The sequence below is a fragment of the Aphanomyces invadans genome (assembly GCF_000520115.1).
Source record: "Aphanomyces invadans strain NJM9701 unplaced genomic scaffold supercont1.24, whole genome shotgun sequence".
Classification (NCBI taxonomy): domain Eukaryota; phylum Oomycota; class Saprolegniomycetes; order Saprolegniales; family Verrucalvaceae; genus Aphanomyces; species Aphanomyces invadans.
Window position 1 is genome coordinate 633,688 of NW_008580169.1, and position 27,922 is coordinate 661,609.

The following is a 27,922-nucleotide window of genomic DNA, read 5'->3' on the forward strand; positions in this document are numbered from 1 at the left end:
CTCAACATTTCGCTCCAGCCAGTTTCAAACCGGTTGGCTTCTTGCGCTCCGGATTGCGCCAAGTTTTGCATACAAAAAATAGTACAAATCGATGTACGTGGTGTGATTTTATTCTTGCAACCCTTTGTAAATGAATATGCATATTGTACCTTCCTTGCAAAATAATCTTATCTCGGCATATAGATGCTGCTTAAAATGATGTATTTTGTAACCTTACCACAATTCTCTTTTGTCCTTGATTTGTTTTCCGTACTGGCGCAGCAAGTTTTCGATTTGCACACTCGGGACATGGCAGGCAAGTCGTCCCACACCATGACATCCAAGACTCCTCTTGTCTCCAACTTGGACACTCTTCCTGCTACCGTCCCTGCGTCCACAAAGGCGAGCATCCAGGAGTCCCTCGCGACGCTGCGCACGTCGTTCCGCCAAGGCAAACTTCGCTCGCTGGAGGCGAGGAAGTGCGTCTTGCGTCAAATCCACACGCTTCTTACTGAAGGAACTCCGTTATTGGAAGCGGCTGTGAAGCGTGACTTGCACAAACACCCAACGGAACTTCACGTGATGGAATTGGCCGGCGTGTACCACGAGATTCAAGAGTTCCTCGATTACTTGGACGAATGGGCCGCCCCCGAGAAGGTCGGCACCAACTTGATCAACCTTCCAGGCTCGTCCTCGATTATCAGCGACCCCCTTGGTGTGTGTTGCATCCTTGGCACATGGAACTACCCCGTCAGCCTCCTCCTTGTCCCACTCGTTGGTTGTATCGGCGCGGGCAACACGGCTCTCCTCCGATTGCCTACTGATGGTACCGCCGACCACACATCTGCTGCATTGGCGCATCTCCTCGACAAATACGTTGACCAGACCGTCGTCCGCTACGTTGCTGGCGGCATCGACGCTAACATTGCCATGCTGGCAGAAAAGTACGACCTGATCTTCTGCACAGGAGGTAGTACGGCTTTGCCACGTGTGAGATCGCATTCCAAAACCCGTGCGTAGGCACAACGATTGGCACGATCGTCGCACGCGCCGCCGCCGAGACACTCACCCCCATTGTACGCCCTCCAATTCAAATTTCACCATCGGGAATTCACCGAGCGTTCTGCCAATGTAGGTGTTGGAACTGGGTGGGAAAAGCCCTTGCATCGTCGATTCCAAGGTGGACCTGAACGTAGCGGCATCCCGCATCGTCTGGGGCGCCTTTGCCAACTGCGGGCAGACGTGCGTTCGCCCGGACTACTTGTTTGTGCACGCATCGGTGCGACGACGTCAACGTCATGGTTGGTCGCCATCTCACGTCATCGTCATGCAGGTGGCCGACACGTTCGTGGCGCTCGTGCTCGAAAAGATCAAGACGTTTTACGGTGCGCAGCCGGAAACGTCCGATTCGTACGGGCGGCTTGTCAACGCTGCGCAGTTTAATCGCTTGTCGAGCATCGTCGACGCCGACCGCGCGTTCATCGCGTGCGGTGGCCAGCGAGATGCTGCCGACCGGTACCTCGCGCCGACCGTGCTCGACTTTGGGAGCGATGTCGCCGCGTTTCAAGCAAGCGCGGCCATGTCTCGTGGCGAACTCTTTGGCCCAGTCCTCCCCATCGTGTCGTACACCGACCTGGATGCCGTGATCGACTTCATCAACGCGCGCCCAAAGCCGCTGTCGCTCTATGTGTTTTCCGACAACAAACAAGGCGTGGTCGACCCGGTGCTGGCCCAAACGTCGTCTGGCAGCGCCTGCGTCAACGACGCGCTCGTACAAATCACAAACGGAAACCTCCCGTTTGGCGGCGTCGGCACTTCCGGCATGGGGGCGTACCATGGCAAGCATTCGTTTCGCGCATTTAGCCACCAGAAGGCGGTCGTGCGAAAGACGACCAAGTTTGACATGCCCCAGCGATACATGCCGTACACAGCCGCGAGCAGCCGCATCATCAAGGCGGCCGCCAGCCCCATCACGCGCACGCAAACTCGGCTCTTTGTGGCCGCGGCAGCCGGGGCCGTCGTGGCCATTGTCGCTGCGCTTGTGTGGGCAGTTGTGCCCAAGTGAGTCGTGGTGCATAGATCAATTCTCTCGAATGCTGCTCACGATGGACTTCTTCGAGCGCCGACACTCGCTGCTAGAATACGGATGGACGGGAAGGAGGTAGGGGCCAACGAGCCTTGCAGAGGCCTCCCTCAAACCCTTCGTCGATGGCGGGAGTATGCGCCAACACGGTCGGGGAAGTGCTGGCAACGAGAGCGCAGTCTGCCACCCGACTGGTCAAATGACGACTTGAGGCTTTGGGTGTCGCGGCCACGCAAGTCGGCTGCACGCTCGACGACTCTTCCACCAACCGAGATGGCGGCGCTACCGATCGTTCTTGATGATTCTGCTCTCCATGCCTAGCTACATCTCCGACACTTGCATGGACAATCGTGTGGGGGCGCCTATCCTTCGAACGCCGACCGTCCAAGTCGGAGCCGTCGAGGAAGGCTTGAGGACGGGTGCAAAGCCTGCACGAGCGAGCGTCTGCATCAAGAAAACCTGGCAAACGGAGCATAATTTGAAGGATTTAGGTGCTGATAAGTTTCTCCGCAATGCTGAGCTGCGCTTGCGTCAAACTTGACAGGTACGACACCATGAGGAGGTCTTGCAGGCCGCTGTTGAAAATTTGGTCAAACACGTCCGACCGGATCGCCGGGATCGACGCGACGGCTTCCGCGAGCTCACGGCCAATCTTGGGGTTCGCTGTGGGTTCCTTGCCCGCGATGACCTTCTCCACGTAGTCGGCGCTTTGGCCGAGGAGAGCATGGAGACGCGCGATCGCGTGTTCCAGCGCTTCCAGGTCCGTCGGCAGCGACGTGGTCTCGGCAGTCGACGCCTTCACCATCGCGTCCACTAGCATGCGCATGAGTCAGATGCAAGGAAAGAGGGAAGAGGGGAAGAGGACGTACAAGCAATCGCTTCGGCTTCGTACGTCTTGGTGACAACCTTGACTTGCTTAAACTGGTTTGCGAGCGCCACGTCGGCCACGGTCAACGCGGACGAAATGAAACCGGAGATGTCCAAGCTATCCCCGCGGAGAGTCGTGTCGGTGACCAAGTGCACGGGGGTGGCGCACTCGGTGCTGTAGAATTCATGGATCAAGCACGAGTTCTCGTTGAGGATGCTGCCGTCCGCCGACGCAGTCGTGTACCACCCGACGACAACTTCGTTCGGGTTCACGCGTTGGTGCAGCAGGAGCATTTGGCGATGGTAGTCCTTCCCCACGGCAACGTCGTCACCTTTTTCCAAGTGGGGCACCGGGAACGAGTTGCTCACAGTCACAACGCCATGCTCGGAATCGACGACGCCGAGAAGGGTGCCGATGATGCGCTCCTGGTCCTCCGCGCGACGGAGGTAGCGGTCCAAGATCTGGAAGACCACGACTGGGTGCACATTCACCACGGACACGCCCTCCGTGTTCAGGACCACCGAGTTGCTCATCATGTTGCGGTGGGTTGGCAAAATATGGATGTCCAGTCAATGGCGGGTGTTTGGGCGCTTTTGATTGGCTAAAAGTAGTTCATTCCATCGATTGTAGCCAATCAAAACACAGATTACAATTCCAACATGCATCTAAGAAGTTAAGTTGTCGACTACCTCATCGGCGGCGACTGGGTCGGGAGTCGGGAGGGCGAAGGACGCGTCCACTGTGCTCGTAGCGGTATCGGGAGACGGTAGAACGAAGCCGGTATGGACAGTCTCCCCATGCCCAGGAGTGGTGTGTGCGAGAGACAGCCCGCCAAACAAGGACGAGCCGCCGACCTCTGGTGCTCCGAGCGAATCCGACGGTGTTGTTTGTGGAGCCGCGACAGAAAGGCCGCCAAAGAGTGACCCAAACGATGTAGGCGATCGGGGACCTTCCAATGTACTGTCCAGCGGCGCAAAGCTCACAGGTGACGTGGTTTGCAGCGACAGCCCGCCAAACAAACTTGACGATCCTGACGCAGGAGTTGGCTCCAACGGGGTGCCAAGCGAGAGGCCTCCAAACAAAGGCGAGGATGCAGGCGAGTCGTCGACTACAGCACTTTCCATTGCGTGCTCAGGCTCCTCTTCGTCGTTGTTGGTGAAATCTCCATTGGCAACGACAGGGCTCGTTACCGCCGCATGCACTTCCATGTCGTCTTCATCCTTGGCATGTGCGGCTTCTTCAATGGCTTCTCCAGATGGTGCTGTCACCATTCCATCGCCATCTTCCATCACTTCGTCAACGACGTGTTGCTCGTCGGCATGATCGGAGGCTTCGTCCGCACCGTGGTCTCCTGCTTCATCATGAATCGCGTCCTGGATCTCTACAGCCGCGGCTTGGACCATCGTCAAGCCTCCAAACAAGGACGTCGTCGGGGCAGCAGGCGGGATTCCTGCCATCGGCTCCGCTACGACAGCGAGTCCTCCGAACAAACTGCCACCACCGGCGGTCGGGCTGGTTGACTTGACGGTGTTTAGCCCCGCAAAGAGCGACGTGGACGCTGGAGGAGGAGCAAAGGCCTCTCCAGCATCAACGGGCTTCACCACTGCGTCATCGGCAGCATCGTGGCGTTCTTCAACGACTTGATGTGCCTGGTCTTGGTGGGTGTCTAGTTTTTCTTTGTCCTCCTCGGCACTCTCGGCATCGTCAACGACGTTGTCATCGCCAACGTCTTCCGCCGGGGGCTCCATCGCCGCCAACTGCAGTTGAATCTCCGTCTTTCGGGTTTGCGCCGCGACCAGATCTTCGTCCAAATGTGCCGCGATCTCGTACTCTTCTTCGTTCGTTGCGTGTTCGATTTGCCCCGCCAGTGCCTCAATGGCATGCTGGAGCGCCTCCAGCTCGGCGCGCAGGTCCACTTCGCTTGGGCCGCACGATCGCTCCTGTTCAAGGGCCGCCAGGCGCGCGACCCACGTCTCCAGCTGCTCGTCCAACTGGGCGGCCAGCTCGTAGTCCTCCTCGTCGGTCGCTGCTTCGATCTGCTTTTCCACCTCGGCGATCTTTTCCGCCAACGCTGCCGGAGTCATGTCCACCACGATCGTGCTGGAACGAGTCGAAGAGGACGGCGAAGCGCCCTCCTTCTGTGCCGGCGCAGTGGCCTCCGGTTTGGAACGTCTGGCTGACGAGATCGACTTGCCATTCGCATCGTCAAGGCCAGCCTCGTCGTCGTCTTCGCTGTCGCTCCACGATGCATCCGGCAACACGACAGCCGACGCCTCGAGCTCCTCCGGCGTTTCCGCGGCGAGAGGCTTCACGTACGGCTCGAGCAAGTACTTGTCTTCAAGGACTTCAATCTCGGCGACAACGTGGTCGAACTCACTCTGCACCAACCCAAGCGCGATCGGTCGCAGGAACGATCGGTGGTCGTCGCCATTCATCGGATCGTCTCTCGATAGCTCGCGCAGCACGACGCGCAAATCATGATGCATGTTGTACAGTCCTTGCAACGCCTCGAGGTCGAGCGTCTTTTCGGCGCCCTGGAAAGCGTCCGTCTTGGCCTTAAACGCCGCCTCGCGCTCAACGATCACGGCCTCGGCATCCTTGAGCTCCATCCCAAGCACCTCGATCTGTTCGTCGGCACTCGCGCGGTCCTTTTCAAGCTGCTTGATATCTTTCGACAACCGCGCCGCTTCTTTGAAATTGCGCTCGGCCGCCGCCTGTTTCTTCTCGGCCTCGAGCTGTGGCAACGCCGTCCCCGCTGTCATGATGACAGTGCGGAACCCAGCCAACTTGGCGTTCAAGTCGGCCAGTTGGTGCTTTGCCAGCGCCCAGTTCTTCTCAGCATCTTGCACGTCATCCCGCAGACTCGCGAGTTGCGACTCGACGCGCTTGGCGCGGTCTTCCTTGGCCTGGCGAGTCGTGTTTTGTTCTTCTGCAACACGCACCACAACCGCTGCGACGTGCAAATCGCGCTGGACACGCGCGAGTTGGTGGGCGAGTGCCGTTAGCTTGGCGGCAAAGTCCGCCTTGGTCGCTTCAAAGCCTTCCTGCGCGCGGTGCATCGCTGCTTCGTCCGCTTCAACTTCTTTCTTCGTCTTGAGCATGCTCTTTTCGCGCTCAACGAGGCGCTTGAGCTGACGGCTAAACTTTTGCCGCACGACTTGAATTCCTTCGTCCGCTTTGGCAATTCCCGCGTCCAGCTCGACCATGTGCGCCCTGCAAGTCGCCAGCTTGGCTTCGAGCTCGGCAATCTCCGCCGCCACCGTCGCTTGCTCCGCCAGCAAGGACTGGCGCAACTCGTACTCGTCGGTGCACTGACTCGCAATCGACGACTCGATCTCGGCCTTTTCTTCCTCCAAATGGACCATGTTCACCGTGACATGATGGAGCTCGGTCGCCACGCGCTCCTTCTCAAAGGCAAATCGACGACGCTCCGTGGCTTTGAACGTCTTGGCCTCGGCCTTGAGGGCAGCCAGCGCCGCCGACCGTTCCTCGTCGAGCTTCGACAGCGCATTCCACGTCCCTTTTGCGCTGCGCACATGCTGCAGCACCAGTTTTTCTTTTTGCTTGGCGACCGCGACACTATCTTGTTCGCACTTGCGGAGGTCGCTCTGCGCCAGCATCATGCAGTGGCGCAACTTCTCTATCGTGGCGTTTAGAGCGTCAGCCTTCTCAAAGTCTTCGTCTTCGGCCGCCTGCAGCTGCGACGCCTCCACTTCGTGCAAGTCCAAGTTGAACTGGGCAATTTGCTTGGTCAGCATCGATTTGCGGTCCAGGATATGCGACTCTTCGCCTTTGAGCTGTGCCAGACCGTTGCGGAACGCGGTTGATGCCACGTCAAGGTCGCGAGCGATGGACGCGACGCGGTCTTCGGGAGTCAAATTCGCCGCGTTCGTTGTCGGCGCAGACGATGCGATCGCGGCACTGGTGGAAGCAGATGCAGCGTTTGTTGACGTGTGCAGGGCAAACGACGGCAAGGACGCTCGAGGGCTGCTCTGGCTGGCCACTCGCGGGCTCAGAGCGCGCTGCGAGTGCGCCTTGACCAAGGCCGGAACAGTGGTCGTAGTGTTGTTGGCGAAGTTGCGAATGGTCATGTTTGCCAGCAAGCTGCTCAAGTCCTCCGCCGGCAGAGTTGCGCTATATCCATATATTGACGTGAGGTCCCCATGGCAGCGAGGGAGAGCAGGATGTGGACCGCAAAAGTACCTCGAGGAAGGCCCGGAACGCCCGAGAGCCGACGGTTTGGAGGTGGCCGCAGGAGTGTGCAGGGTCAAGTCCTTCAGGATCGAGGTCGACGAAGTTGCTTTGGTCACCGGTTGGGATGGGATGCTGGCTGCCGCCGACGTAGCTGACGAATTTGAAACGGAGACATTGGCATCGGGTACAATATCTTCGTGCTTCAGGTCGCCGCGCTGGAGGGCGGCGGCACTTTCATCGGACAATTGCCGACCAAAGCCTGGGCGGAACGTTGGTTTCTTCTTTTTCTTGACGACGGGAATGGCCGATGACGAGGGTGGCGTCGTCGATGGCGCAGCGGTCGACGGTGCAGATGCGACGGTCGTCGTGGCTTCGGGAGGTGCCATGTCCAAGTAGTTGAAGCCAGAGGACCCTCGCTGCGATCGCTTGACTGGCGGGTCTGGCAACATCGTCGACGCGACAGGAATGGACGTCGCTGCGGGAATGTTCAGTGCCGACAGACTTAATGGCGATGGGTTGGTTGATGGGGTCGGGACGTTTGCCACTGTCGAGGTTAATGACGTGGCAGCAGCGGATCCTCCCAATTCTAATCCTCCAAAGAGACTCATGGGTTTATGATCCCGTTGTGTCGATGAGGCACTGGGAATAACGGCAGGAGGGTCGCTTGTCGTCGCCGACTTCACGCTCATGCCACCAAACAGGGATGGCGGCGGGGCACCGCCGTTTGACGGAATTCCAGCGCTTGGGCGTTGGTACGGGTTGCTGGGGTTGAGTCCGCCAAACGTGGACGACAGAGGTTGAGTTCCTCCACCCATGACCTGGGTTTTCGCAGGTGAGTGACTGTACGATGCGTTGTTCGGGTTGGTGAACCCAGGTTGTTGGTGTGCGGCCGCAGAATTGCCAGTCACGGCAGGGGGCAGGTTGAAAAAGCCGCCTCCGCCGTTCGAGTCTTCCGTAGCGGCAGGACGCGGTTGAGGTGGGCCCACCGCATGTGGAGGTCGTGAACTCTTCGGCTCGTCCTTCTTGGTAAAGAAGCGGCCGAGCATGATGGTGTGACGTCGGCCGTCGCTTTTGGATCACAACAAGAATGAGAGTGCAATTAATACAATGCCTGTCACGAAATTGTTTTATGAAATATTTTATCCAAATTTTGTATTTGTATACTGCATCACACTTTTCAAATAAAACACTATTTTATTTTGGGAGCTGGCAGAAGCTCGGCAGGCGGCGGCGACGTGGGCCGCGGACTCTCCAGCATGCATCGTTCTTGAGGAAGACGAGGTATGTCTACACCAAGGGGATGCGCTCCGACAGGTTCATCGCAGAATATGTCTGGCTTCCCCGACGAGATCGTCGAATGGCACGAAACACAGCGAAGCAGATCGCTCCGATGACGAAAAGTGAGCATACCGCTGTCACAGGTGTCAGGCGGTCGTACGATCCACTCCGAACTGCTTGATACAACGCCACGTCGCTCGCGCTTTGGATGGCGTGTGATGGCGCAGTCGTCGATACTGGGGCGAGCGTTGTCATGTTCGTGTGTCTCGCGATGTACTTGGCCCATCCTTCGTGGATGGTGTATGGACCTCGAAGCACGTTTTGGGACATGATGACGGCAGCGAGAAAAAGCAAAAGTGAGCGCCTTCTTCCCCACGAGCTGAATTGCAATAATCAGTTCCGAGTGCGCAGCATATCTATCACCCTTAGCATCGCGAGCTGCACACAATGCACACAATGCACGTCAGGCGACGGTACACAGTACCGTTGCCAGGACGACTTCGGTCGATCGGCGTCCGAGGCCGTAGGCACACTGTCGATTTTGAACCATGCGACAACCCCTGCAGCAGCGTCACCATGCGTACTGTCGGGCTGTAGAGCATTAACCACCCACGGCATGGAGTGTTGACGTCGGTGTTCCGCCTTGGTTTCGTCCGAGTACACGGACTCGTTGGAGCAGCTCACGCGTATCGGTTCGTCCAGTCACTTTCACGACACGCAAAAGTGCACATTCGTCGCGGCCAGCACGACGCATTCCTTCCATCTACCGTGTTCGATGGCATCGACGCCATCGAGCGCGTGGACGAACATCGCCATGCCGTCCTCTGCATGGGCACTCGCCAAGTCCTTGAAATGTATTGGGTAAAATGTTTCCTAAATCGACCAATCCATTTGCACAATTGGCATGGCGAACCCAAACCAGTGAACCACACTGGGATTCACCACGATCATGCTGCGCCGAGTGCTCCAGGTCAAGGCGACGCCGTTCACCGCCCGGTCCATCTCGTCCTCGACCACGCTATTTGCATCCCCGCCGCCGTCCGATGCGACGAAGCCAGCCCTTACCGGCACGATCGACCAATTTTTCCCTACGAGCGGCACGGTGGATGGCAAGAAAGTCAAGCGCGGACCTCCTGTCGTGGGCGGTGACTGGAAGGCGTGGATGTTGCGGAACAAGTCCACAGACGATCTTCACAAACTCTGGTACGTTCTGCTCAAGGAGCGCAACGCACTGTTGACGGAACAAGCGGAATGCCACACCAAGAACATGGTGTTCCCGAACCCGTACCGAAAGTCCAAGGTCCGCAAATCCATGGCTCGTATCAAGCTCGTGCTTCACGAACGTAGCATCATCCACAAGCACAACAACGCCGCCGCGCCGGCGCCTCCCGCGACCGACAACGATATCCAAGCATAAACCGTCCACGACAAGAATACCATCCCTTGCATCCATTCGTCGCACCTTTGTTTCCACGTATTAAGCCGCGCGACCTTTGTCGTCGTCGATCTCTTTCTGCACTTTCATCCCACAGAGACGCCCGGCAAACAGGAATGCGCTGAACGTCGACTGCCGCGATTCGACGAGTTCTCGCGGGGTCTTGTTGGCGCGTGTAATGTATCGAAACCCAAGGCGACCCGTCGTCGGAATACTTGACGGCGAGTACATGGAGTAGATGCTCAGTCCTTCTTTGATACTCTGGTCGTCGAGCTTGATGAGGTCGAGCGGGTCGTTCGAGACCATCTCGACGAGCGTCATGACCAGCACCTGCCACACACCCGTCAACACTCCACGGCGCGCGGCATCGGTCGTACACGATGGTCGGGGTCGGCCATCGGCAAGTCGTACTCCATGTCGACATTCAACGGATTCAGAGTGTTCATGTACCCCAGGGCCGTGAACATCTAGTCCAAAATTGTTTATCGAGATGACGGCGGCGCGCCAGTACCGCCTTGCGATCCGCAGGAAGGAGCTTTTCGTACACCCCTTCAAAGTTCTCCATGTCGAGAATGGATCGGTGGGCGGCAAGGACGGCCTGTCCAGGTGCGTTAGTTTCATGGAAGAGGACGGCCGCATACCTTGAGGCGGAGGTTGTCGATGTTCTTGGGGAAGTACTGCATGAGCATGCGCACATGCTCTGCCATGATGTACTGACCGCTCAGCGCGTGTTGCAGCAACACCACTTGCCGCTTGAGGTCGTATCGCTTGTGCTGCGGGACGTAATCGGACCAGAGTTCGGCCCCGATCGTTTGCAGGAGCGCGTTCACTTGCACTTCGCCGAGCACAGACGTTGGAACGCCAGCATCGACATCTTCCGGGCGCCGTGTGCTGACGTAGTCGAATTCGAGGACACCTTTATTCGGTAGCCCATCGAAGAAGCGGTCAGTGAGCTAGGGGAAGAAGTTGGGGAGGGCTGCGTCATGGATGCACGTGAGCGAGAGGATGTACCTCGAACGCCTTGCCGTTGAGTTTTTCGTTTCGAAAGTTGGCAAACGTGCCGCGCTGACTTGTGTTGCCGCGGAATGCGAGCCGGCGCATGCTCTCAGTCGCTTCGTCGCGATTGATCATGGAAAACCACACGGCGAGCTTGCGGTGGATGCGATCCGACAGGTCGAGTGTCCACTTGCCCGTTGGGTTGACTGGGTTGAATTGCAGTACTTGTACGCCATGGGATGACATGAGCCGATTCTGATCGCTGAAGCTCAAGTGCCGCAGGAGGAACGGAAGCGTCTGCGTGCCATCGACAATGCAATGCAGCGTCCTGCAAGCACGCAACCGTCAGCGTGCCAACCACGATACAACATGAAGTCCCGTGCCTTGCCATGATGTCCACGACGTCGATGGTCCCGAGGAGCCCTTTCACGAACAGCTCCACATCGCGCAAGTGGAGGAACAAGTCGGTCGTTGCCACCTAGGAATACCGAGAAAATTTACGATCCGACGACAATTTCACACTATATCCAGGGATGTGCCCTCGATATCACACTATATGCCAAACCATACTCAATATGTATATGCATTCAACACTATATCACGTTCAGCGAAAGCAATGTCCACCCAATACATGACAAACCTCAAGCATGGCGCACATTTCCCGTGTGGAGATGCGATCTTTGATGATCTTGATCACGTTGCGCAAGCCGTCGGGTGTGACGTCGTCGGTGGTTTGAATGCGCCATGGAACATACCTCGCCGAGATGCGCAAGATGCCACGGTGCCGTAGGTCGAACTGCTTTGTCGACCCCTTCTCCACAAGGCCGTGCGCTTGGTCACAGTACTCGAGCTGCTGGACGTTTATGTTGGCGGGCTTGGTAGTAGTCGCGTTCTTTCTCACATGGTGCTCGTGATAGTCGCCTTCGGCAGCAGGCTCAAAGGTCACGTCAAATAACTCGCACCGCTGCGCCACGGCCGCCGCCACCAGCTGACACGCGATCACGTACTCGTACGGCGACGTGTGGAGGTGCAACTCATACGGCGACTGCGCAGCGGGAAAACTAGAGTCGAATACACTCGCAACCGCTGCATTGTTGGTGTCTTCACCGCCGTAGAACGATAGCCGAACGCTGCATCGGCTACCCCTGGCCACCGACCGCAGCAGTGCCTTCGTGCCCGTGCATCCGAGAGGGTTGTCGACGAGCACAAGGTTGTACAATGCTGCCTTTGGGTTGTGCTCGATGGCATAGCTGAGGGACACAGCAGTCGACCCCATCAGGTTGTTGCGCGTCATGTCGACCGTCCGAAGAGTCGTGTTGACAAGGAGAGCGGCCGCGACCTGGTGGCCGCCGTCGTCTCCAAATCGGTTCATCGACAGGTTCAAGTGCTGCACGGATCGGTTCGTTTGGAGCGCATGGCCGATGGCGGTGGCTCCCGCGTGGCATATTTGATTCCACGACAGATTCAGGTCCTGGATCGTGCATGTTGCCGCGGCCAGCGTCGCGCCGAGCAGCTGCCCCCCCACGTCGCCGATCTCGTTGTTGGTCAAATTCACACTTAACAAATGCGGATGGATCGCGATTTCGTTTGCAAGCGACTCGAACGTGTCGAGGAGCTTTGTCTGGGACAAATCCAAGTGGGTCAAGTTTGGCGCGGAAAAGATAAAATCGGCCATGGAAGCGCACCCGGCCTCGCCAATCTATACACCACATCTCGCATCACGAGAGGCTTGAAGGCAGCAGAGTGCCGTGTGCCCACCGCACAAGACAGCATTGCGTAGCTCCATGGCACGCCATCCATCGAGTGGTCTGGGCAGTAGCAAAGGCAGCGATGGGCACCGTACCTCGTTGACACTTAGGTTGAGCGAATGCAGCTCGAGGCGACCGCTGAGTTGCTGCACAACGGTGGCGATTCCGGCGTGGGTGAGCCGGTTGTCGGTGAGGTTGAGCGCGTGGATATCGGGCATGAGGGCCAAACTAGACCGTGTGCACCGCCATGCACGTCAGCTTCGACTTTTGCGCTTCATGAACAAAAAGTGGCCGCACCTCTTGGACAACACGATCGCTTTCGCATCGCCCAGCCCAAAGTGGCTTAGTTCCAAACGACGGTCGGGGGTGATGCGCGAGAGCAGGGGCTCTGGAAGGATATTCGCCGCCGTGCACTCTTCGAAGTAGAGGCTTCGGGGGGAGAGCTCGTTGCAGACAGGGAATGCCGTCGCAACTTCTTTGCGGTGGTTTCGTCGGCGGCACGTCTGGAGAGCCCTTCGGTGAGCCAGTTCCTCGAGGGTTTCATGGCCGCGGCTCGTTTGGAGTTTGGACCATTTCGCCAGCATTTCGACCTGCTTGACACGTGAATCAAACCGCACGGGCGACCGGGGGAACCTTGTTGGCATATTTCTCGGTCTTGGCCTCCTCCGACGTGTATTTGGCGAGCGTCTTGAGCTTCCTGGCGATCGTCGGTTGAGGTGGTCGCAACCATCCATCGAGAGAATAAGGGCGAGAAGCACGCAGCGTACTTTCGAGTGGTCAGGGTCTTTGGTACCAGCGCCTTGGGCGCCTACAAATGCGCAGGATGAACGAGAGCCTCAGGGCGACCGCAACTACCTACATACCGACGATTTCGACGTCGACTGCTGGCTGGAGCTGCCACGCCCTCCCTACAACGCAATGTCAGCTATTCATCGCATCAAGGCGGCTTCGGACGGCTACAAAAGTCGACGGCGCATTCAGCAAGTACTTACGCCATCGTCGCTGTCGCTGCCCGACTCCTCCATGTCATGAGTGGGTGGAGGCGGTGTGGTGAGCTAGGCGCACACGTTGTTGCTGGCACAGTGAAAAACCTGTGTTACCGGCAGTCGCAGCATCTTCTCGGCGACTTGGAGCTTTCGATCGAACGCATGCTTGGCGTGATCTTGGTCCCCGAGCCGCTCGTGGCCAGTCTTGTGGTCCATGGGGTTTTGGTACTGCGGCTGGACCTGCCATTGCAACCTCGTGGTGCTCACGATCGCTTCAACGTTGTCTGTGGTCGCCAGGTCGTGGCCCTCCAAGTTCAAACTCGGGTACTATTCGCACAACACGCATCATGCGATCGCAGCCACATACTCGCGCCAAACGAACCATGAACTTGGCCATATCGTCAACTATCGCAACCCATTCATGGTTGGGCGTCGTCAGCGACGCGAGCTTGACGTCGCGCGTTCGCAGCATCCTCTGGACGTGTTCAGGCTCGTGAATGGGTAGATGGAGCTGCTGCGCCGTTGTCTTGACGGCCTGGTCCTTGGCTTTGTGGGCGTGCTTGGAAAAGATCGGCTTGAGCTTAGCCAAACACGCCAGGCCGAGCTTCGTGTTGTGATTCAACGTGTGCTTGGGTGGGACGTGGCTTCGGTCGGGACGAGAGGGTGTCGCGGTCGGCTGCGGCATGGGCGTTTTGGCCCGTATTACACCTTCTACCTCCACTGGCCCAACGATCACATCGGGGGACCGATGCCTGACGTCGGCCGGCAATTTGGCCGGCGGCGGCATGGTGAGGCCGCCGTCGAAAAGTGTAACTGTCGCCACCACGACGGTTTCGACGACCAACACGTCGGCACCAACCCTCGGCACCCGGCAAGCGTCAAAGCCCGACCGCGCATGGCCACACCTGCATGATGGACGTGCCCAGGAAGCGCGATCCATCCCATCCCTTGAAACCGCCCCTCTGATGTACCCGGGAGTGGCTCCAAGTTGCTGCCATGCCGTGCAATGAGTGCTTCAGTGTCGACCCTAGATGAGCACCGCTCTCCGACACAGAAAGCATAGCCACTCAGGAATTACAAGAGTGTACCGAGCGAAGGCGGCAACCTGTGGCGGTGCCAGCCGCCGTCGAGCCAAGGCAACTGACCAAGGGCGGTGCGAATCTTGCCATAACCACGCAGGCGAGCGAGATGATGTGTGGTTCAGCGTCCGTCGAAAACCTTAAGCATGCACGAAAACCGAGAATTGTGTCGCACTCGAGTCCGTTATCTCATTTCCAGCATGTTATATGGGACTACTCCGAGGGTAGATGACCATGACGGACCGAGTCATGGAGCCGACGTTGTCGGGCGGCGCTTTTGCGTTTTCAGTCGGAATCCGTGGACTGGATGGCACGACGACAAAGAGTCTGTCGGATCGAAGCCGCGATCTCAAACGTGCGTCGGTGGCACACCCGCAGACCGATTCAATCGCCGCGATCGCCGCACGGGAGTTGCTTCCATCAGACCACTTTCCTAATCGGACGAGTCAGGTTACCCACTTCAAGACACGTCCCATGGGTGTTCGACCTCGTGTGGAAGCTGCATGGCGTAGTAGCTGCCGGACGCAGCGAGAAAGTTGTCCATGGCCGAGGTTGCCTTGTCCGTGCGCGGCGGGGCCACGGGGTGCGGTGCCTATTCGATGCCATGCTGTTGAGCACCACGAAAGGATATCGAGAAAGAAGCGCACCGCATCGACGGGTGGATGCTTCTTTCGTGGAGGCGAGAAGAACCCCTCAATCGAATAGTCGTGGTCGCCGCCACGCCGGTGGAACTCACTGATGAGGCTAAATGCCACGAGAGTTACCAGGGCTGCGAAGAAAACCATCGCCGCTTGAAGGAATGTGATGGGGAATTCGCGGGGTGGTCGCGAGGGGGATGATTCTGCTTTTGGTCGACTGGTTGGCGGTCGTTGCGACGGGCTTGATGGAGTCGCGGTCTGCTTCTCGCGCGAGGGAGTGGGTGGAGCAATAATCGTGACTTGAGGATGAGCTGCTTTGGCATGCGCCGATGAGGAAACGTCTGTCGTTGCGCTGGTCGTTGTGGTGTCCCCGGACGGTGGGTCGGCATCAGGGCTGTCGACGGTCACGATGCGGTTGGGTACCTTGCCCAGATTATCTAGCTGAGAAGGGTGTTCGGTTGAAGGGCACACAGTTCGATCGCGAAGCATGCTAATTGCGTCCCGGATGCTGCGAGTAGTGTCGACGAGCAGGGATTCCATATCCGCTCTTCGTTCCACCATCACCTTCTTGATCGCGTCCACATGCTCATCGCTCTCTCGCAGCATGTGATCCTCTCGCAGCTTGCGCAGCGCTGCAACTTTCCAGATATCGCCGACTGCCGCCTCAAACGCCGCAACGTCCGCCTTGAGGGCGTTAAATTTTTGACGAATCGTGTGCTCTCGCTGCAGCAGAACCGTCTGTGTGGTGACGAGGGTCGCGCGTCTCTGTTCCGGTGACTCCGTCAGCAAGAGCGGTAGAAAGTAACCCACCATTCCTGACGCTATGCACACAGCGACGACCTTCCACATCCACCTCGGCGCGTGCCTCCTCTCGGTCGTCATGTTCTTGTGTCGGTAAAGGTGCCCGCGCTGTCAATTTGAAGGCAGCCAATCAGGGGATGGTACTTATCCGGACGGTTCAAATTAACCGGAGTGGCGGGAAGAGCGGCAGCGCCATGAGTTCGTCGCGCGCGTTCAAGGTGGCGTTCAAGTGCAGTGCATGCGGCAAGTGCTGCACAGGAAAGGGGGGTAAAGTCCGAGTAAACACGCGCGAGGTGGAGGCGATTGCGGATCACCTGTCGATCCCGACGAAGGAACTGCGACGGCATTATCTGCGGCGTCATCGTGACGACGACTTCGACTCGCTCAAACAAACGCCTGATGATCGCCAGTGCATCTTCTTGGACGGAAAGCAATGCTCCATTTACCCAGGTACTCTCTTTATGAACGATGCAAGATGCGTGTACAGCTCAAACTGATTGCAGTCACTTGTGGTAGTCCGACCGACACAATGCCAAACATACCCATTCTGGCCACAGCAACTCATCTCCAAGTACGATTGGACTCTTGCGTCCAAAGAATGCGAAGGCATCCTTCTTGACCCATCAAGCGACGATGACATCATCCCGGACGACCGCATTCTCAAGGAAACAGTCATCCACGAAGTAGAATATGTCGACGTCGTCCTGTCGGTCTTATACACGTGGACTGTGCAGGTGCATCGATCTGGCGAAAACATCACGTACAACGAGATCAACGAGCTCGTTGCCGAGTTGGACCCCGATATGCTACATGCATTTGATCAGGTTCGTGATCCATGTCGACGAATTGTCATCGTGTACGCATGGTAGGAAGTCGCATCCAAGTATCGCCGCAAGATTGTCTACGAAGACCAGCATGTCGTCGTCCTCGACAGCTTCTTCGGTATGCACCCGCACCTTCTCCACGATTTATTATTCGTCCATGTCCAGACAAGTTGCCGCCGACGCGATCCTTACACTTCACGGATCGACTCCAGTTGGTGCAGAGTGAAGTGTTCTTGACACATGTAGAATAATTCCTTCACGCGGTCGCTGTAACCCAGCCGCCTTGTAGGAAGGGGCAGTCGACCACTCGTACTTGTCGCTGGACGTCCACCGGGGATTGAGTGTAGCTTTGGGGTTCCTCGATGACTCACGACGCTCGTCGCAGTGGCGCATCGCCATGCTTGGTGCCGGTGCGAGCGTCCTCCCGACGTTTTGGCACCACCTGATCACCCGCCATCGTCCCGTCCACATCCAAGTCGTCGAGCCGAGGGAGGATATGCTTCGCGCGGGGTACGACTTCAGTCTCATGGATTCGATTCTCATCTCGATCGATACGGCAGGCGCGAGTACTTCGACGCGGCCGACGCGTTGCAAGTCCACCAACAGTTTGGGGAATCATTCGTGTCCGAGTCTCTCATGGCGGGGGCGTTGATGGACCTGATCGTTGTGGACGTCGAGGATGGTACAAGCCATGCCGTGTCCGACGATCGCGGCGACGGACTGCTGCGAGCGCCACCCGCGTCAATGACGTCGTTCTCTTTTCTTCAGGACATTCGACAACTGTTGACGCCACGTGGAGTCTTTGCCGTCAACGCGATCGACGGAGACAAACCCATTGGCGAACGCGCCCCCCGTGGAAGCAGTGTGCACTGCTTATCGCGGCGGATGGCGGCCGTGTTCGATCAAGTGTGGATGCTCGAGTTGGCCGCGAACGTAATCGTGTTTGGTGTGAAGGGGGACTCGACATCGTCGGCGGGACCGTCCGGATGGAGCGACGAAAACGACGCCCTTCAAGAAATCCTGGACGAATTCCGACCAAACCTGCGCCGCGTGCAGTAGCCACCCGATGCCGCGGGCTTGCGCTCACACGACAAATACGAGCTCATTTGTCTCCGTGTTTTGGCATCACCATGGACGCGTAAGTTGGATGCAATTCCCACAACACGGACACTGGCTTGGCGCGGACCGTCGTTGGCTTTGTCAAATGCACTCCATCCTTCGATTCCTTTTGCATGGAACGCCACGCGACGATTCTGTCTTCGCTCCACGTGGGCATCAATCTCGTCGTCGAAACCTCGCCATGTCGAAATGCAGCACCTTTCCATGATGTGTGTGGGCAGGATAACTCGCGCGCACAAGATCTCTGAATCCCCGGGTCTGTTCCGTAGGTTCAGGAATGGGAGTGACTGTTGGATGTAGCTGCCCATGGCATGGCCGTCGACAGCATCTCTGCATGCCCACGCACGCGACGATGCACATGCAGAGAGGCGGGGGATGTGCCTGCTCAGCCGAAACGGAGAGATGACTGTGAATTCGCAGTCTTCGCAAACCCAAAGTTCCTCGACGTGTTGCAAGCACAACACAGTCCAGCTCCCACATCGACGACGTTGTAGACCGAGGCAGTATGCCCTGCTCCGTCCCTCACATCGTCGCGATATGTGCAGCGCTGTGGGGCGCAGCAATCCAGCGACGACTGCCTGTGGCTGCCCACCTGGCATCTCCATGATGAATTCACTTTTTAGAATTTCACGCTTCTCGTTTAATTCACCGGCAGTTTCATCCAAGCAGTTGGAATTTTCGACCGTCTCGACGTACCAAGCGGCGGCGGACAAACCCAGGGATGGTCCCGACGGCATCGGCAAGCACATCAAAGAAGGTGCCTGGCAAACACACACCGCCACGCAAGGTCATGAACGCGTGGTGGCTCTTTAACACACACACGACCCGTGGCGCCGACGCGGACAGCACGCTCGAGATCTTCGACCACGCACCGACCGTCAAAGTAAAGTCTGTCCGCATCGAGGACGACTGGCCCGTCAAGACGGTCGAATTTGAAGTCGAAGTAAGGCCCGATGCACCTCCATGAACATGCATGATAGTGATTGCTCTAGCTTCGGTACAGAGGCATCTCCCGCGACATTTACCTGCCCAAGAGCAACGTGTACCGGCTGTGGTTTTACATCAAGGGACATGGGTACGTCCGGACCGTGACGCCCGCGACGGCGCCGGCCCACACCAGCCCACCAGCCGCCGTCGTTATGGACGACAATGCTGTTCCCGCAGAGATCGAGATGCCACAGCTGCGCGACTTTTTGTTTGCCAACTCGCAAGCGTCGACAACTCCCGACATGATCTCGCTCCTTGAGACGTATCTGAACGCGGCGCTATCGATTCCCGCCGTCCGTTCGTCGGCGTACGTGCTGTCGCTGCTTCAAATCAGCGGCGGCACGTTCGACGAAACGGGGTTGGTGACGTCCCAACGCGAGGGCTGGCTTAAAGTGCGCATGTGGCTCCGAGGCAGCAACGGTACGCTCCCACCACCGCCGACAATCCCTCGCCCGCCCACTCCGTCGTCTAGACAATGTTCGGCTTCACCGCGGCACCGTCATGTGCGACAACGGTTGTTTCAACTGCTTTTGCGTCGTCAAAAAGTACGCGTGGCACACGTCGCAGTGGAAGTGGGTCGCTCTCAAGGACTCATGCATCGCGATTTACGAATCGAATCGGGTTTGTCGAGCACGTCGTGATGGTGGCGCCGCTGACGATTGCCGCAGGCCATCACACCAACGGATGTCGTTCTGTTTGATGGCGGATTCAAGCTCGAGACGGGCCTGCGCGCCGTCGGGTCGGCCAAAGAGTTCGTCCTGACCACGTCAGCGTACGTCTTGCATGCAAAGGCCCGCCACAAGAACGATTGCGTCAAGTGGGCCAACCAGATCCGATCCGGGGCAGAAACCAGCGAGTGGACTCGCCGAAATCGCCGGGACGGATCGTTCGCGATGCCGCGGCGACACATCCACGTGCCGTCGCGGGCGCAGTGGTGCGTGGGCACCGTTCAACTCGACCACAACGATTGCATAGGTATGTTGACGGCGAGGAAACGTATGCCGCGATGCATGCGGCGATGATGGCGGCGACGTCGGAGATTTTCATCGCGGGGTGGTGGATCTGCCCCACGACGTACTTGCTGCGTCCTGCGACGGACGCGTCCCGACTCGACCTCGTGCTCAAGCGCCGCGCCGAAGACGGCGTCCAGGTAAGGCATCCACTTGCGGCACACCTTGTCGACGGCATGCCCGTAGGTGTACGTGCTGATGTACAAAGAGATCTCGATGGCGCTGTCGCTCGACAGCCAATTCGCGAAAAAGTCGCTGCGACGGCTGCACCCAAACATTCACGTGCTGCGGGATCCGGACTTTATCATGAAGCAACTCGGGCTCTGGTGAGCAGCGTCGTTGGTCGGCGCGACGACTGACATGGACGCAGGTCGCACCACGAAAAGATTGTGTGCATTGACCAGACAGTCGCGTTTGTTGGCGGGCTCGATCTGTGCTTTGGCCGGTGGGATAATGCCAAGCACAACTTGTTTGAGCCCGAGCCGCAGACGTTTCCAGGTCCGTGCCGTGCCCAGGACGAGCTCACGCGGGTTCCGGTCGATCGAGTAGGCAAGGACTACAGCAACCCCCGCATCAAGGACTTTGTCGACGTCCATCGGCCAGACATTGACCTCATGGATCGCAATGCCAACCCGCGCATGCCGTGGCACGACTGCCATTGCAAGTACGTACTCGAGCGGGTGGTGGGACCTTGGATCGCCTTGACACGTGTTGTTGGCCGTAGACTCTTGGGCGAGCCCGCCAAGGACGTCGCGCGCCACTTTATCCAGCGGTGGAACTATTCGGTCAGCACGCGGTTCAAAATGCACCGATTTCACCACTTGGTGCCTGCCACCGGATGCAAGCACATGGCGCTATCGAGGAACGTGGCGACCGCGCCGCCTATGATCCATACGTGCACCCGCAACCCGCGGCTGTCGCTGTGCGTCACGGGGTTTAGCCAAGCTACGGCGCCCGCCGTCGAGCCCGTTGTACCTGGCACGGAAGGCATTGTGTTGACCGACTCGACGGACGGGGCGACGAAACGAGCATCGGTGCCGAAGGGGACCACCGCAGCGCCGACGCAGCCGGCAAACGACGACAAGGACCGGAACGAATCCACCGACCACGTATCGGCCAACCTCTCGCCCACGACAATCGACGACGGATTTGCATGCAACTGCCAGATCGTGCGAAGTTTATCGACTTGGTCGGGGGGCTGCAGCACGGAAAAGAGCATCCAGAACGCCTACATTCGCGTCATCAACGACGCGCGCCACTTTGTCTACATTGAGGTAATTTGCGGGCGCGTTTGCCCGGCGCTGTCAGTGGATGTTTGTTCCCACGGCGTCGTAGAATCAATTCTTCATTTCGAGCATGCAAGGCGACCCACTGTGTCAAAACCTGATTGCCAACGCCCTCGTGAGCCGCATCCTCCGCGCACACGCCGCCAAGCAGCCGTTCCGCGTGATGGTGGTGATGCCGCTCCTACCGGCATTCCAAGGCAAGCCCCAGGAAAAAGAAGCGTACAGTCTTCGCGGCGTCATGCACTGGCAGGTGCGATTCCGTTGTCGATCGAGCGCCGACGCCATTGCGTGGATAACGTTGTAGTACCGAAGCATTTGCCGCGGCGACGGATCGATATACCATCAACTCAGCGCCGCCGGCATTGACAACGCATTCGAGTACATTGCGTTCTTTGCCCTTCGCACGCACGCCATGCACGATGGGGTGCCCCACACGGAAGAAGTCTATGTCCACAGCAAGATCATGATTGTCGACGATAGCACTTGCATCATTGGGAGGTAATAACGTGGTGGTCCGTAGTGCGTGCGCTGGTTGTTGCACTCGAGCGACCATATCGATGCAGTGGGGTCGTTCATGCACACATTGCGCGTAGTGCCAACATCAACGAGCGCAGCATGTCGGGCGATCGCGACTCGGAAATTGCCGCCGTCATCGAAGACGTCGAATGGGTGCCGCATGTGACGTTGGGTACGACTGCTATGGTATTCGTGGGCGACGTGACACTGTGTGGTGTAGGTGGGGCGGCGGTCGGCAAATTTTGCCACTCGTTTCGCATGCGCCTCTTTGACGAGCATTTTGGGCCGGCTACCACCGCCCAACGCGGAGGTGTCAAGATGGCGTATCGCGAGGACCCGACGTCCGCCGCGGCGTGGATGGCGCTGCGCCAGCAAGCGATGGCCAACACCAACATTTACGAAGCCGTGTTTGGGTGCCTCCCTGCCGACAGCATTCGCTCGTTTCACGACATGGGCGTCGCTTTCGTACGTCGACCGTGTCTACACCGCCGCCGCGTTGTCGCGATCAAGAGGCTGTGTAGGTGGCAGAAAGTGTGCGGCATCCGTCGGGCCGGTTTAGCCAGCTGCAGCACGACACGGCATCATCGGCGGACACTGCTCGGTCCCACCGGCACCACCTCGACCACCACGATTCTCACCAGCCGCTCGAACCAGCGACGATTCCTCCGCGGTCACCGCATGCCGCCACCAATTGCAACGACTCGGTCCAACGACGTGGCTCCATGGAGAACGGGACCGCGCCTTCGACGAAGCAAGGCAGTTGGCGCTCCACGAGCTCGCGAGAGCAGGAAGCCCACTCGGTCTTTACAAGCGCGATGCGCGCGTTTCGACGCGAACAGACCGTGACCAAGGACCTGCGCCCGCACTTGGAAGATGTTCACGGCCACATCGTATACTTTCCACTTCGTTTTCTCGAACGTGAAGACCTCGAGCCCAAGTTGGTGCCGACCGAGCTGCTCCAGTGACAGCACCGCCGCCTCCACGTCGTTAGACACCCCTCGTATTATACGCGACTGTGTCCGAGCGTACAGCACTGCAGTCGAGGGGGCGCCACATCACCACAAAATCACGCCATGACGTGGCACGGCCTCGTGCTAGGAGTCGAGGGGGGAAGGCACGGGACCAGACGCCCTGGCCACCGCCACCACCGCCGCAGTCGCCCTGCGATTGGCTTGGCAGGGGCGCCGCCCCACTTTTTTGTCGCATTTCCGTGGAAATCCATGCCTGTCACGTGGTTTCTTTAGGGTATTTCACCTGCGACGGACGCGAATCGAGGGTCCAATTGCCCTGCATAGATGGTCAATTGCCCTAAAGAACAAACTTCAACCGTAACTCACGACGCCCACATCCTCCGCGACGCACACAACCCACGGCCGAATCGCAATGTCGTTGTTGGTTTCTACCTCGCTGGGCTCGCCAACATGTCCAATGCATCGCCCACGGTCGTGTAACCTATCTTTCATCTGTACAAGGGCTCGCCCGGCGAGCGGCCGCCCCAGGGGCGCCTCCATCCCCCGTCACATTGGTTGAAGTAGAAACGGATTGGCTGGTGGGAAGGAGACACGGTTCTGACGCGTCGTCGTCACGCAGTTTGAAGTAACGCCCCTGGGGCGATGACGCAGCCACGGGGAAGTATCACCCAATCAAATCGCTGGATTCACTGGCTGTGGGGAAATGACGCCATTTGATTGGCTTGCTCGTGGCTTCAAGTGGTCGACCAATCACAACGACGGAATAAGGTGGCGTGCGGAGATATTTTTTTACGATGGCAATAAAAAGCGAGATGCCGCTTGCACTTGAAATTTCTATACGATCTTTGGAGATGGCCCTTTCCATGGGCGATCTTCATTTTCCGATTCGACTTCCCCCGCGCAAGTGATTGTCCGCGATGAACCTCGAAGTCCGCCGCAGCACTTCCATGGAACACGGAACCTACAACAACAAGGACATCCAAGCGCAAGTACGTCCAGATGATGCTTGATGACTTGTGCATGCCGTCCTGAACGATCGTGTGTGGTGATTAGATTGCTGAAGTGGGCAAGATCCTTGCGCAAGGCTCGCTCTTTAGCGAAGCAACGTTGAAGAAGGAAATCGAGTGGTTCTACGGCCCGTTGGGTTTGCACGAGTTTTACTTCATGGGCCACTCCCCCGCGACGATCGCATCCCACATTGAAAGCTTGATCGGCGCCAAGGTCTTGACCAAGACGTCGGGCGTCGACCAAGAGTTCAAGCTCGTGCAAGAAAACGAAAAGTCGGCGTTCTTTGCGACTCGCTCCAACGTCCAAGGCGACGAAACCAAGTCGACTCGCTTGTCGGGCGGCTCGGACGTGTCCAACTTGGAACGCTTCATCGAAAAGCAATACTTGAGCTCGTCCACGGAATGCATTGGCGACGGAGTCAAGACCGGGTACCAATACCTTGAGCAACCGGAAACGACAAAGAACCGCCAATACCGCCTTCAATGCTACCGCTCGTCGGGCCTCTTGGACCCTCAATTGGTCCCTTCGCACATGCGCTTGTACTTTTTGCAAGAACCTGAATTTGTCAACCCGACCCCCGCGGAAGGCGAGACCGACATCAACCAATTGGCCGACAAGCACTTCCTTGAACGTGCCGGTGACAACTTGAAGAAGGTGTACCAACAAGTCCTCAAGACTGCGTCGAACCAAATGACGCCTGCGTTCCATACGGAAGTCTGGCTCGAGCCGGACAACACCAAGATGGCGCGCTTCACGGTCGCGTACAAGGCCGGCTCGACCCACAGCTACTTTTCGTCGCTGGCCGATGTCTACCGTGGCCATGGTCTCTTCTCGTCGCGCAAGTACGCCGAATACTTTTCCAACGGCGTCGTCATCTACGGCTTCTACTTGCAACAATTGACCGGCGAAGGCGTCAAGGGCAAGGGCACGTTCGAAGAGCGCGTTGCTGCCTGCGTGTCGGACGCTTCGCTCCACTACGTCTTGCCCCGCACGTCGTTGTCGCCATTGTTGCGCGACCACTTGCTGACCCCGCAACAAATTTCGTACGCGTATGCTGCGTGGAAGTTCACGTTCCACTTCTTGCAACGTTTGCCGGAAGCGTACTCGGTGGTGTCCAACTCGCTGCGCGATCGCGACGCCGTGGCATTTGCCCGCCTCGAACAATTGCGTTCGACGATGAAGCAAAACACTTTCACGGAAGCCCAAATCTTGGACCACTTGTTGGCGTCACCCGACGTGATCAAGGCGCTGTACGACGAGTTTGAAGCGCTCCACTCGCCGTCGTCCAAGGACCGCAACCGCAAGGAAGCCGACATCTTGTCGTACCTGCGCAAGGCCGTGTCGTCGGAAGCAGCGTTGACCGTGTTTACTCAATTCGTGAGCTTCAACCACCACGTCCAGCACACCAACTTTTTCCGCAAGGAAAAGTCGGCGCTCGCGTTCCGCTTGGACGGCGAATTCTTGCCGTCGACTGAATACGCGGAAAAGCCGTACGCGGTCATTTTTGTGATCGGGTCCGAATTCCGTGGGTTCCACACGCGCTTCTTGGACATTGCGCGCGGCGGCATCCGCATGATCCGTTCGTCGCATGCTCAAGTGTACTTGAACAACGTGTCGTCGTGCTTTGACGAAGGGTACGGGCTCGCATCGACGCAACAACGCAAGAACAAAGACATTCCCGAAGGCGGCTCCAAGGGTGTCATCTTGCTCAACTTGGCCCACCAAGACAAGGCCGACCTGGCGTTCAAAAAGTACATTGACGCGCTCTTGGACATCATGCTGCCTGAAAACGACGGCATCGTGCGCAAGCAACAGGACATTTTGTTTTTGGGTCCGGACGAAGGCACGGCGCACTTGATGGACTGGGCGTCGTCGTACGCAAAGTCCCGTGGGTACAACTACTGGAAGGCGATCACGACAGGCAAGTCGCCGTCGCGCGGTGGGATTCCCCACGACGAGTACGGCATGACGACGCACTCGGTGCGCGAATTCGTCAAAGGCATCCAAGCCAAGCTCAACTTGAAGGCCCCTGGCGCCAAGCGCTTGACCAAGGTCCAAACCGGCGGCCCCGATGGCGATCTCGGGTCGAACGAAATCCTCATGTCGGAAGGCGAAGACACGATCGCGCTTGTCGACGGCTCGGGTGTGCTGTACGACCCCAAGGGCTTGAACCGCGACGAATTGGTCCGCTTGGCCAAGCTCCGGTCGCCCGTCCAAGGTTTCAACACGTCGCTGTTGTCGCCGGAAGGGTACCTCGTGCTCATCACGCAAAACGACGTCAAGCTCCCCAGCGGTGAAATCGTCGAAAACGGCACGCAATTCCGCAACAACTTCCACAACCGTCCCGACTTGACCGCCGACTTTTTTGTCCCGTGCGGTGGCCGCCCCGCCGCCGTCAACTTGAACAACGTGCACTCGTTCATGTACGGCCCGGACGGCAAGTCGCTTCGCTTCAAGTACATTGTCGAAGGCGCCAACTTGTTTTTCACGCAGGACGCTCGTCTTGTGCTGGAAAAAGCTGGCGTTGTCTTGTTCAAGGACGCGTCGGCCAACAAGGGCGGTGTGACGTCGTCGTCGCTCGAAGTGCTCGCGGCGCTGTCCCTGAACGACGCCGAGTTTGCCGAGCACATGGCGGTCGAACCCAACAAGCCCAAGCCTGCGTTTTACCAAAAGTACGTGGCCGAAGTGCAAGCCCGCATCGACAACAACGCGGCGCAAGAATTCGAGTGCTTGTGGCGCGAACACCAGCGCTCCAAGACCCCGTACGCGATCCTGTCCAACTTGTTGTCGGAGCGCATCACGGACTTGAGTGTGACGATCCAAGACTCGTCCTTGTACGAACAAGTCGCGCTCCGCAACCTCATTTTGGACGGCGGGTTCCCCAAGACTTTGACAACCCTCCTCTCGCGCGACGAACTCATCAAGCGCCTCCCGGAATCGTACCTCCGCGCGCTCTTTGCGTCGCAACTCGCGTCGCGCTTCGTGTACGCGTCGGGCCTCCACTGCCCCGAATTCGCCTTTTACGAATTCGTTCAAACCCTCAAGAACTAAACCACCGCCACCCTAACTACTGCTGTATAAAGACACCTATTCTCTCGACCCGATCACGCATGCACCGACTCCCGGCCAACGTGCGCACAATCGTGAAGCCGAGTCGTCAGCGCATGCTGCGTCGCCGCGATTTGCGCCAGGAGCGCGTACGTAGGAATCGTCGACATCCCGACCCGCCAAGGTAACGCGCACGCTTCCTCGCAAAGGCACGGCACGTCCACCCGCACGTTGGCGGCGGGGGGACGTCCCGTTTGCATCGACCTTGCAGTGCTGAGGCGCATGACGCATTCTTTGACGGGTAAGACATCCATGAGGGGGTGCTGTCACTGTGGTGCACCTCAGGCATTGCTCATGCTCTTTCGGCCATGCGCTGCCGACGTCGACGCGCCAACGACTCTGTCCAGGAGAGATGGCAACATTCGGTGGGACTGCATGCGTTGTGGACGAGTTTCAAGATGGGGGAAAATTGCCAAAGTCGTGTTCGCCATGGCGATGGTCGCCACCCTCAACTCGGCGACAACATGGTGGATCGCTGTTCGAGGCCATGGCGCTCTAGTTGAAAGAATGCGCGCATCGTTTGCAGACCGCACAGCACGAGCACGCACGATGGGCACAGCCGAGTGGACCTTTGCACGCGCATCCGTGGTCGGTCGTCGGTGCCGCGGTCGGCAACGCGCGCCGAGTTTGGCCAGCCACCGCCGCTGCCCCAGCAGGACGGACCATCTTGACAAGTGTCGAGAAGCGGCGCATGGACTGTGAGCTCGTGCAAGGCAAACGAAAAATGGCCGGCGTCGTTTCATCCGACAAGCGCAATCTTCACTGGGCTTCTTCGTCGTAAAACCGTCGTCTCTCCCCCACATCATGAGGCGGCACGTCCTCGCTCGGTCGCAGCGACGACGTTTCGTAGGCGGCGACGGCATCCCTCCAAGCAAACGGGGCCTCCCGCGGAGAGGAGCGCTCGGCGATGGAACGACCCTCGATGAAGCGTCTGTCGTCACGGACTAGCCGACGGGGGCATGGTGTGGCCTTGCTCGGTCTCCCCAACGACGTCGGTGGGCTCGGGAG

At 58.2% G+C, this 27,922-nt stretch overlaps 10 protein-coding genes across 13 annotated transcripts; 5 read left to right on the plus strand and 5 right to left on the minus strand.

Moving 5' to 3' along the window:
- The first annotated feature begins 275 nt into the window (after positions 1–275).
- Positions 276–2,615, plus strand: H310_10077 (hypothetical protein). The gene is made up of 4 exons (XM_008876324.1): positions 276–949; positions 1,000–1,055; positions 1,115–1,258; positions 1,313–2,615. The coding sequence occupies exons 1-4, from the start codon at positions 289–291 to the stop codon at positions 2,042–2,044; spliced, it is 1,593 nt and encodes a 530-aa protein (XP_008874546.1). The 5' UTR covers positions 276–288; the 3' UTR covers positions 2,045–2,615.
- H310_10078 (hypothetical protein) lies at positions 2,523–3,483 on the minus strand. The gene is made up of 2 exons (XM_008876325.1): positions 2,932–3,483; positions 2,523–2,875 (listed from the first exon to the last, which is right to left on the minus strand). The coding sequence occupies exons 1-2, from the start codon at positions 3,464–3,466 to the stop codon at positions 2,550–2,552; spliced, it is 861 nt and encodes a 286-aa protein (XP_008874547.1). The 5' UTR covers positions 3,467–3,483; the 3' UTR covers positions 2,523–2,549.
- A 75-nt stretch (positions 3,484–3,558) lies between these two features.
- H310_10079 lies at positions 3,559–8,210 on the minus strand. Of its 2 annotated transcripts, XM_008876326.1 has the most exons (2): positions 7,134–8,210; positions 3,559–7,064 (listed from the first exon to the last, which is right to left on the minus strand). In XM_008876326.1, exons 1-2 carry the CDS (start codon positions 8,168–8,170, stop codon positions 3,596–3,598), a joined length of 4,506 nt encoding a protein of 1,501 aa, XP_008874548.1. In that variant the 5' UTR covers positions 8,171–8,210; the 3' UTR covers positions 3,559–3,595. The 2 variants fall into 2 exon arrangements, with proteins under 2 accessions (XP_008874548.1, XP_008874549.1); XM_008876327.1 differs by having other exon boundaries at positions 3,582–8,207.
- A 22-nt stretch (positions 8,211–8,232) lies between these two features.
- Positions 8,233–9,113, minus strand: H310_10080 (hypothetical protein). The gene has a single exon (XM_008876328.1). The coding sequence runs from the start codon at positions 8,686–8,688 to the stop codon at positions 8,314–8,316; it is 375 nt and encodes a 124-aa protein (XP_008874550.1). The 5' UTR covers positions 8,689–9,113; the 3' UTR covers positions 8,233–8,313.
- Positions 9,114–9,333: 220 nt separating this feature from the next.
- On the plus strand, positions 9,334–10,028 carry H310_10081 (ribosomal protein L29). The gene has a single exon (XM_008876329.1). It carries the CDS (start codon positions 9,352–9,354, stop codon positions 9,817–9,819), a length of 468 nt encoding a protein of 155 aa, XP_008874551.1. The 5' UTR covers positions 9,334–9,351; the 3' UTR covers positions 9,820–10,028.
- On the minus strand, positions 9,340–14,366 carry H310_10082. Of its 2 annotated transcripts, XM_008876331.1 has the most exons (15): positions 13,950–14,366; positions 13,682–13,894; positions 13,574–13,636; positions 13,445–13,489; positions 13,349–13,389; positions 13,215–13,278; positions 12,879–13,171; positions 12,677–12,809; positions 11,474–12,532; positions 11,217–11,311; positions 10,849–11,161; positions 10,479–10,790; positions 10,349–10,435; positions 10,215–10,304; positions 9,340–10,167 (listed from the first exon to the last, which is right to left on the minus strand). In XM_008876331.1, exons 1-15 carry the CDS (start codon positions 14,352–14,354, stop codon positions 9,880–9,882), a joined length of 3,501 nt encoding a protein of 1,166 aa, XP_008874553.1. In that variant the 5' UTR covers positions 14,355–14,366; the 3' UTR covers positions 9,340–9,879. The 2 variants fall into 2 exon arrangements, with proteins under 2 accessions (XP_008874553.1, XP_008874552.1); XM_008876330.1 differs by having other exon boundaries at positions 10,215–10,435.
- A 444-nt stretch (positions 14,367–14,810) lies between these two features.
- H310_10083 (hypothetical protein) lies at positions 14,811–16,191 on the minus strand. The gene is made up of 3 exons (XM_008876332.1): positions 15,294–16,191; positions 15,134–15,238; positions 14,811–15,079 (listed from the first exon to the last, which is right to left on the minus strand). The coding sequence occupies exons 1-3, from the start codon at positions 16,164–16,166 to the stop codon at positions 14,996–14,998; spliced, it is 1,062 nt and encodes a 353-aa protein (XP_008874554.1). The 5' UTR covers positions 16,167–16,191; the 3' UTR covers positions 14,811–14,995.
- Positions 16,192–16,259: 68 nt separating this feature from the next.
- H310_10084 (hypothetical protein) lies at positions 16,260–18,234 on the plus strand. The gene is made up of 7 exons (XM_008876333.1): positions 16,260–16,535; positions 16,602–16,768; positions 16,820–16,909; positions 16,955–17,027; positions 17,075–17,151; positions 17,199–17,419; positions 17,470–18,234. The coding sequence occupies exons 1-7, from the start codon at positions 16,280–16,282 to the stop codon at positions 17,966–17,968; spliced, it is 1,383 nt and encodes a 460-aa protein (XP_008874555.1). The 5' UTR covers positions 16,260–16,279; the 3' UTR covers positions 17,969–18,234.
- A 462-nt stretch (positions 18,235–18,696) lies between these two features.
- Positions 18,697–22,928, plus strand: H310_10085 (hypothetical protein). The gene is made up of 14 exons (XM_008876334.1): positions 18,697–18,971; positions 19,021–19,435; positions 19,488–19,636; positions 19,684–19,949; positions 19,991–20,165; positions 20,212–20,351; positions 20,396–20,523; positions 20,575–20,689; positions 20,750–21,299; positions 21,361–21,561; positions 21,616–21,809; positions 21,905–21,999; positions 22,048–22,292; positions 22,349–22,928. Exons 1-14 carry the CDS (start codon positions 18,750–18,752, stop codon positions 22,790–22,792), a joined length of 3,339 nt encoding a protein of 1,112 aa, XP_008874556.1. The 5' UTR covers positions 18,697–18,749; the 3' UTR covers positions 22,793–22,928.
- Positions 22,929–23,574: 646 nt separating this feature from the next.
- H310_10086 lies at positions 23,575–27,700 on the plus strand. 2 transcript variants are annotated; one of them, XM_008876335.1, is made up of 3 exons: positions 23,575–23,787; positions 23,852–27,155; positions 27,200–27,222. In XM_008876335.1, exons 1-2 carry the CDS (start codon positions 23,716–23,718, stop codon positions 26,855–26,857), a joined length of 3,078 nt encoding a protein of 1,025 aa, XP_008874557.1. In that variant the 5' UTR covers positions 23,575–23,715; the 3' UTR covers positions 26,858–27,155; positions 27,200–27,222. The 2 variants fall into 2 exon arrangements, with proteins under 2 accessions (XP_008874557.1, XP_008874558.1); XM_008876336.1 differs by having other exon boundaries at positions 23,852–27,700.
- The last annotated feature ends 222 nt before the right edge of the window (positions 27,701–27,922 follow it).

Bases quoted from the DNA above. Each gene is read 5' to 3' on its own strand.
- H310_10079 (XM_008876327.1), bottom strand. From the start codon at position 8,170: ATGCTCGGCCGCTTCTTTACCAAGAAGGACGAGCCGAAGAGTTCACGA.
- H310_10086 (XM_008876336.1), top strand. From the start codon at position 23,716: ATGAACCTCGAAGTCCGCCGCAGCACTTCCATGGAACACGGAACCTAC. The intron at 23,788-23,851 runs GTACGTCCAGAT...TGTGGTGATTAG, and splicing joins ACAAGGACATCCAAGCGCAA to ATTGCTGAAGTGGGCAAGAT.
- H310_10081 (XM_008876329.1), top strand. From the start codon at position 9,352: ATGCTGCGCCGAGTGCTCCAGGTCAAGGCGACGCCGTTCACCGCCCGG.
- H310_10078 (XM_008876325.1), bottom strand. From the start codon at position 3,466: ATGATGAGCAACTCGGTGGTCCTGAACACGGAGGGCGTGTCCGTGGTG. The intron at 2,876-2,931 runs GTACGTCCTCTT...TGCGCATGCTAG, and splicing joins CGAAGCCGAAGCGATTGCTT to TGGACGCGATGGTGAAGGCG.
- H310_10083 (XM_008876332.1), bottom strand. From the start codon at position 16,166: ATGACGACCGAGAGGAGGCACGCGCCGAGGTGGATGTGGAAGGTCGTC. The intron at 15,239-15,293 runs GTGCGCTTCTTT...GGCATCGAATAG, and splicing joins AGCATCCACCCGTCGATGCG to GCACCGCACCCCGTGGCCCC. The intron at 15,080-15,133 runs GTCGAACACCCA...TCGTCCGATTAG, and splicing joins CCATGCAGCTTCCACACGAG to GAAAGTGGTCTGATGGAAGC.
- H310_10085 (XM_008876334.1), top strand. From the start codon at position 18,750: ATGGTCCCGACGGCATCGGCAAGCACATCAAAGAAGGTGCCTGGCAAA. The intron at 19,637-19,683 runs GTTTGTCGAGCA...CGATTGCCGCAG, and splicing joins CGATTTACGAATCGAATCGG to GCCATCACACCAACGGATGT. The intron at 21,300-21,360 runs GTAATTTGCGGG...ACGGCGTCGTAG, and splicing joins GCCACTTTGTCTACATTGAG to AATCAATTCTTCATTTCGAG.
- H310_10080 (XM_008876328.1), bottom strand. From the start codon at position 8,688: ATGGGCCAAGTACATCGCGAGACACACGAACATGACAACGCTCGCCCC.
- H310_10082 (XM_008876331.1), bottom strand. From the start codon at position 14,354: ATGCCGCCGCCGGCCAAATTGCCGGCCGACGTCAGGCATCGGTCCCCC. The intron at 12,810-12,878 runs GTGCGGCCACTT...CACACGGTCTAG, and splicing joins GCGATCGTGTTGTCCAAGAG to TTTGGCCCTCATGCCCGATA. The intron at 10,168-10,214 runs GTACGACCGATG...GGTGTGTGGCAG, and splicing joins TGGCCGACCCCGACCATCGT to GTGCTGGTCATGACGCTCGT.
- H310_10077 (XM_008876324.1), top strand. From the start codon at position 289: ATGGCAGGCAAGTCGTCCCACACCATGACATCCAAGACTCCTCTTGTC. The intron at 950-999 runs GTAGTACGGCTT...ACCCGTGCGTAG, and splicing joins CCTGATCTTCTGCACAGGAG to GCACAACGATTGGCACGATC. The intron at 1,259-1,312 runs GTGCGACGACGT...ATCGTCATGCAG, and splicing joins ACTTGTTTGTGCACGCATCG to GTGGCCGACACGTTCGTGGC.
- H310_10084 (XM_008876333.1), top strand. From the start codon at position 16,280: ATGAGTTCGTCGCGCGCGTTCAAGGTGGCGTTCAAGTGCAGTGCATGC. The intron at 16,910-16,954 runs GTTCGTGATCCA...TACGCATGGTAG, and splicing joins TGCTACATGCATTTGATCAG to GAAGTCGCATCCAAGTATCG. The intron at 17,028-17,074 runs GTATGCACCCGC...GTCCATGTCCAG, and splicing joins CGTCCTCGACAGCTTCTTCG to ACAAGTTGCCGCCGACGCGA.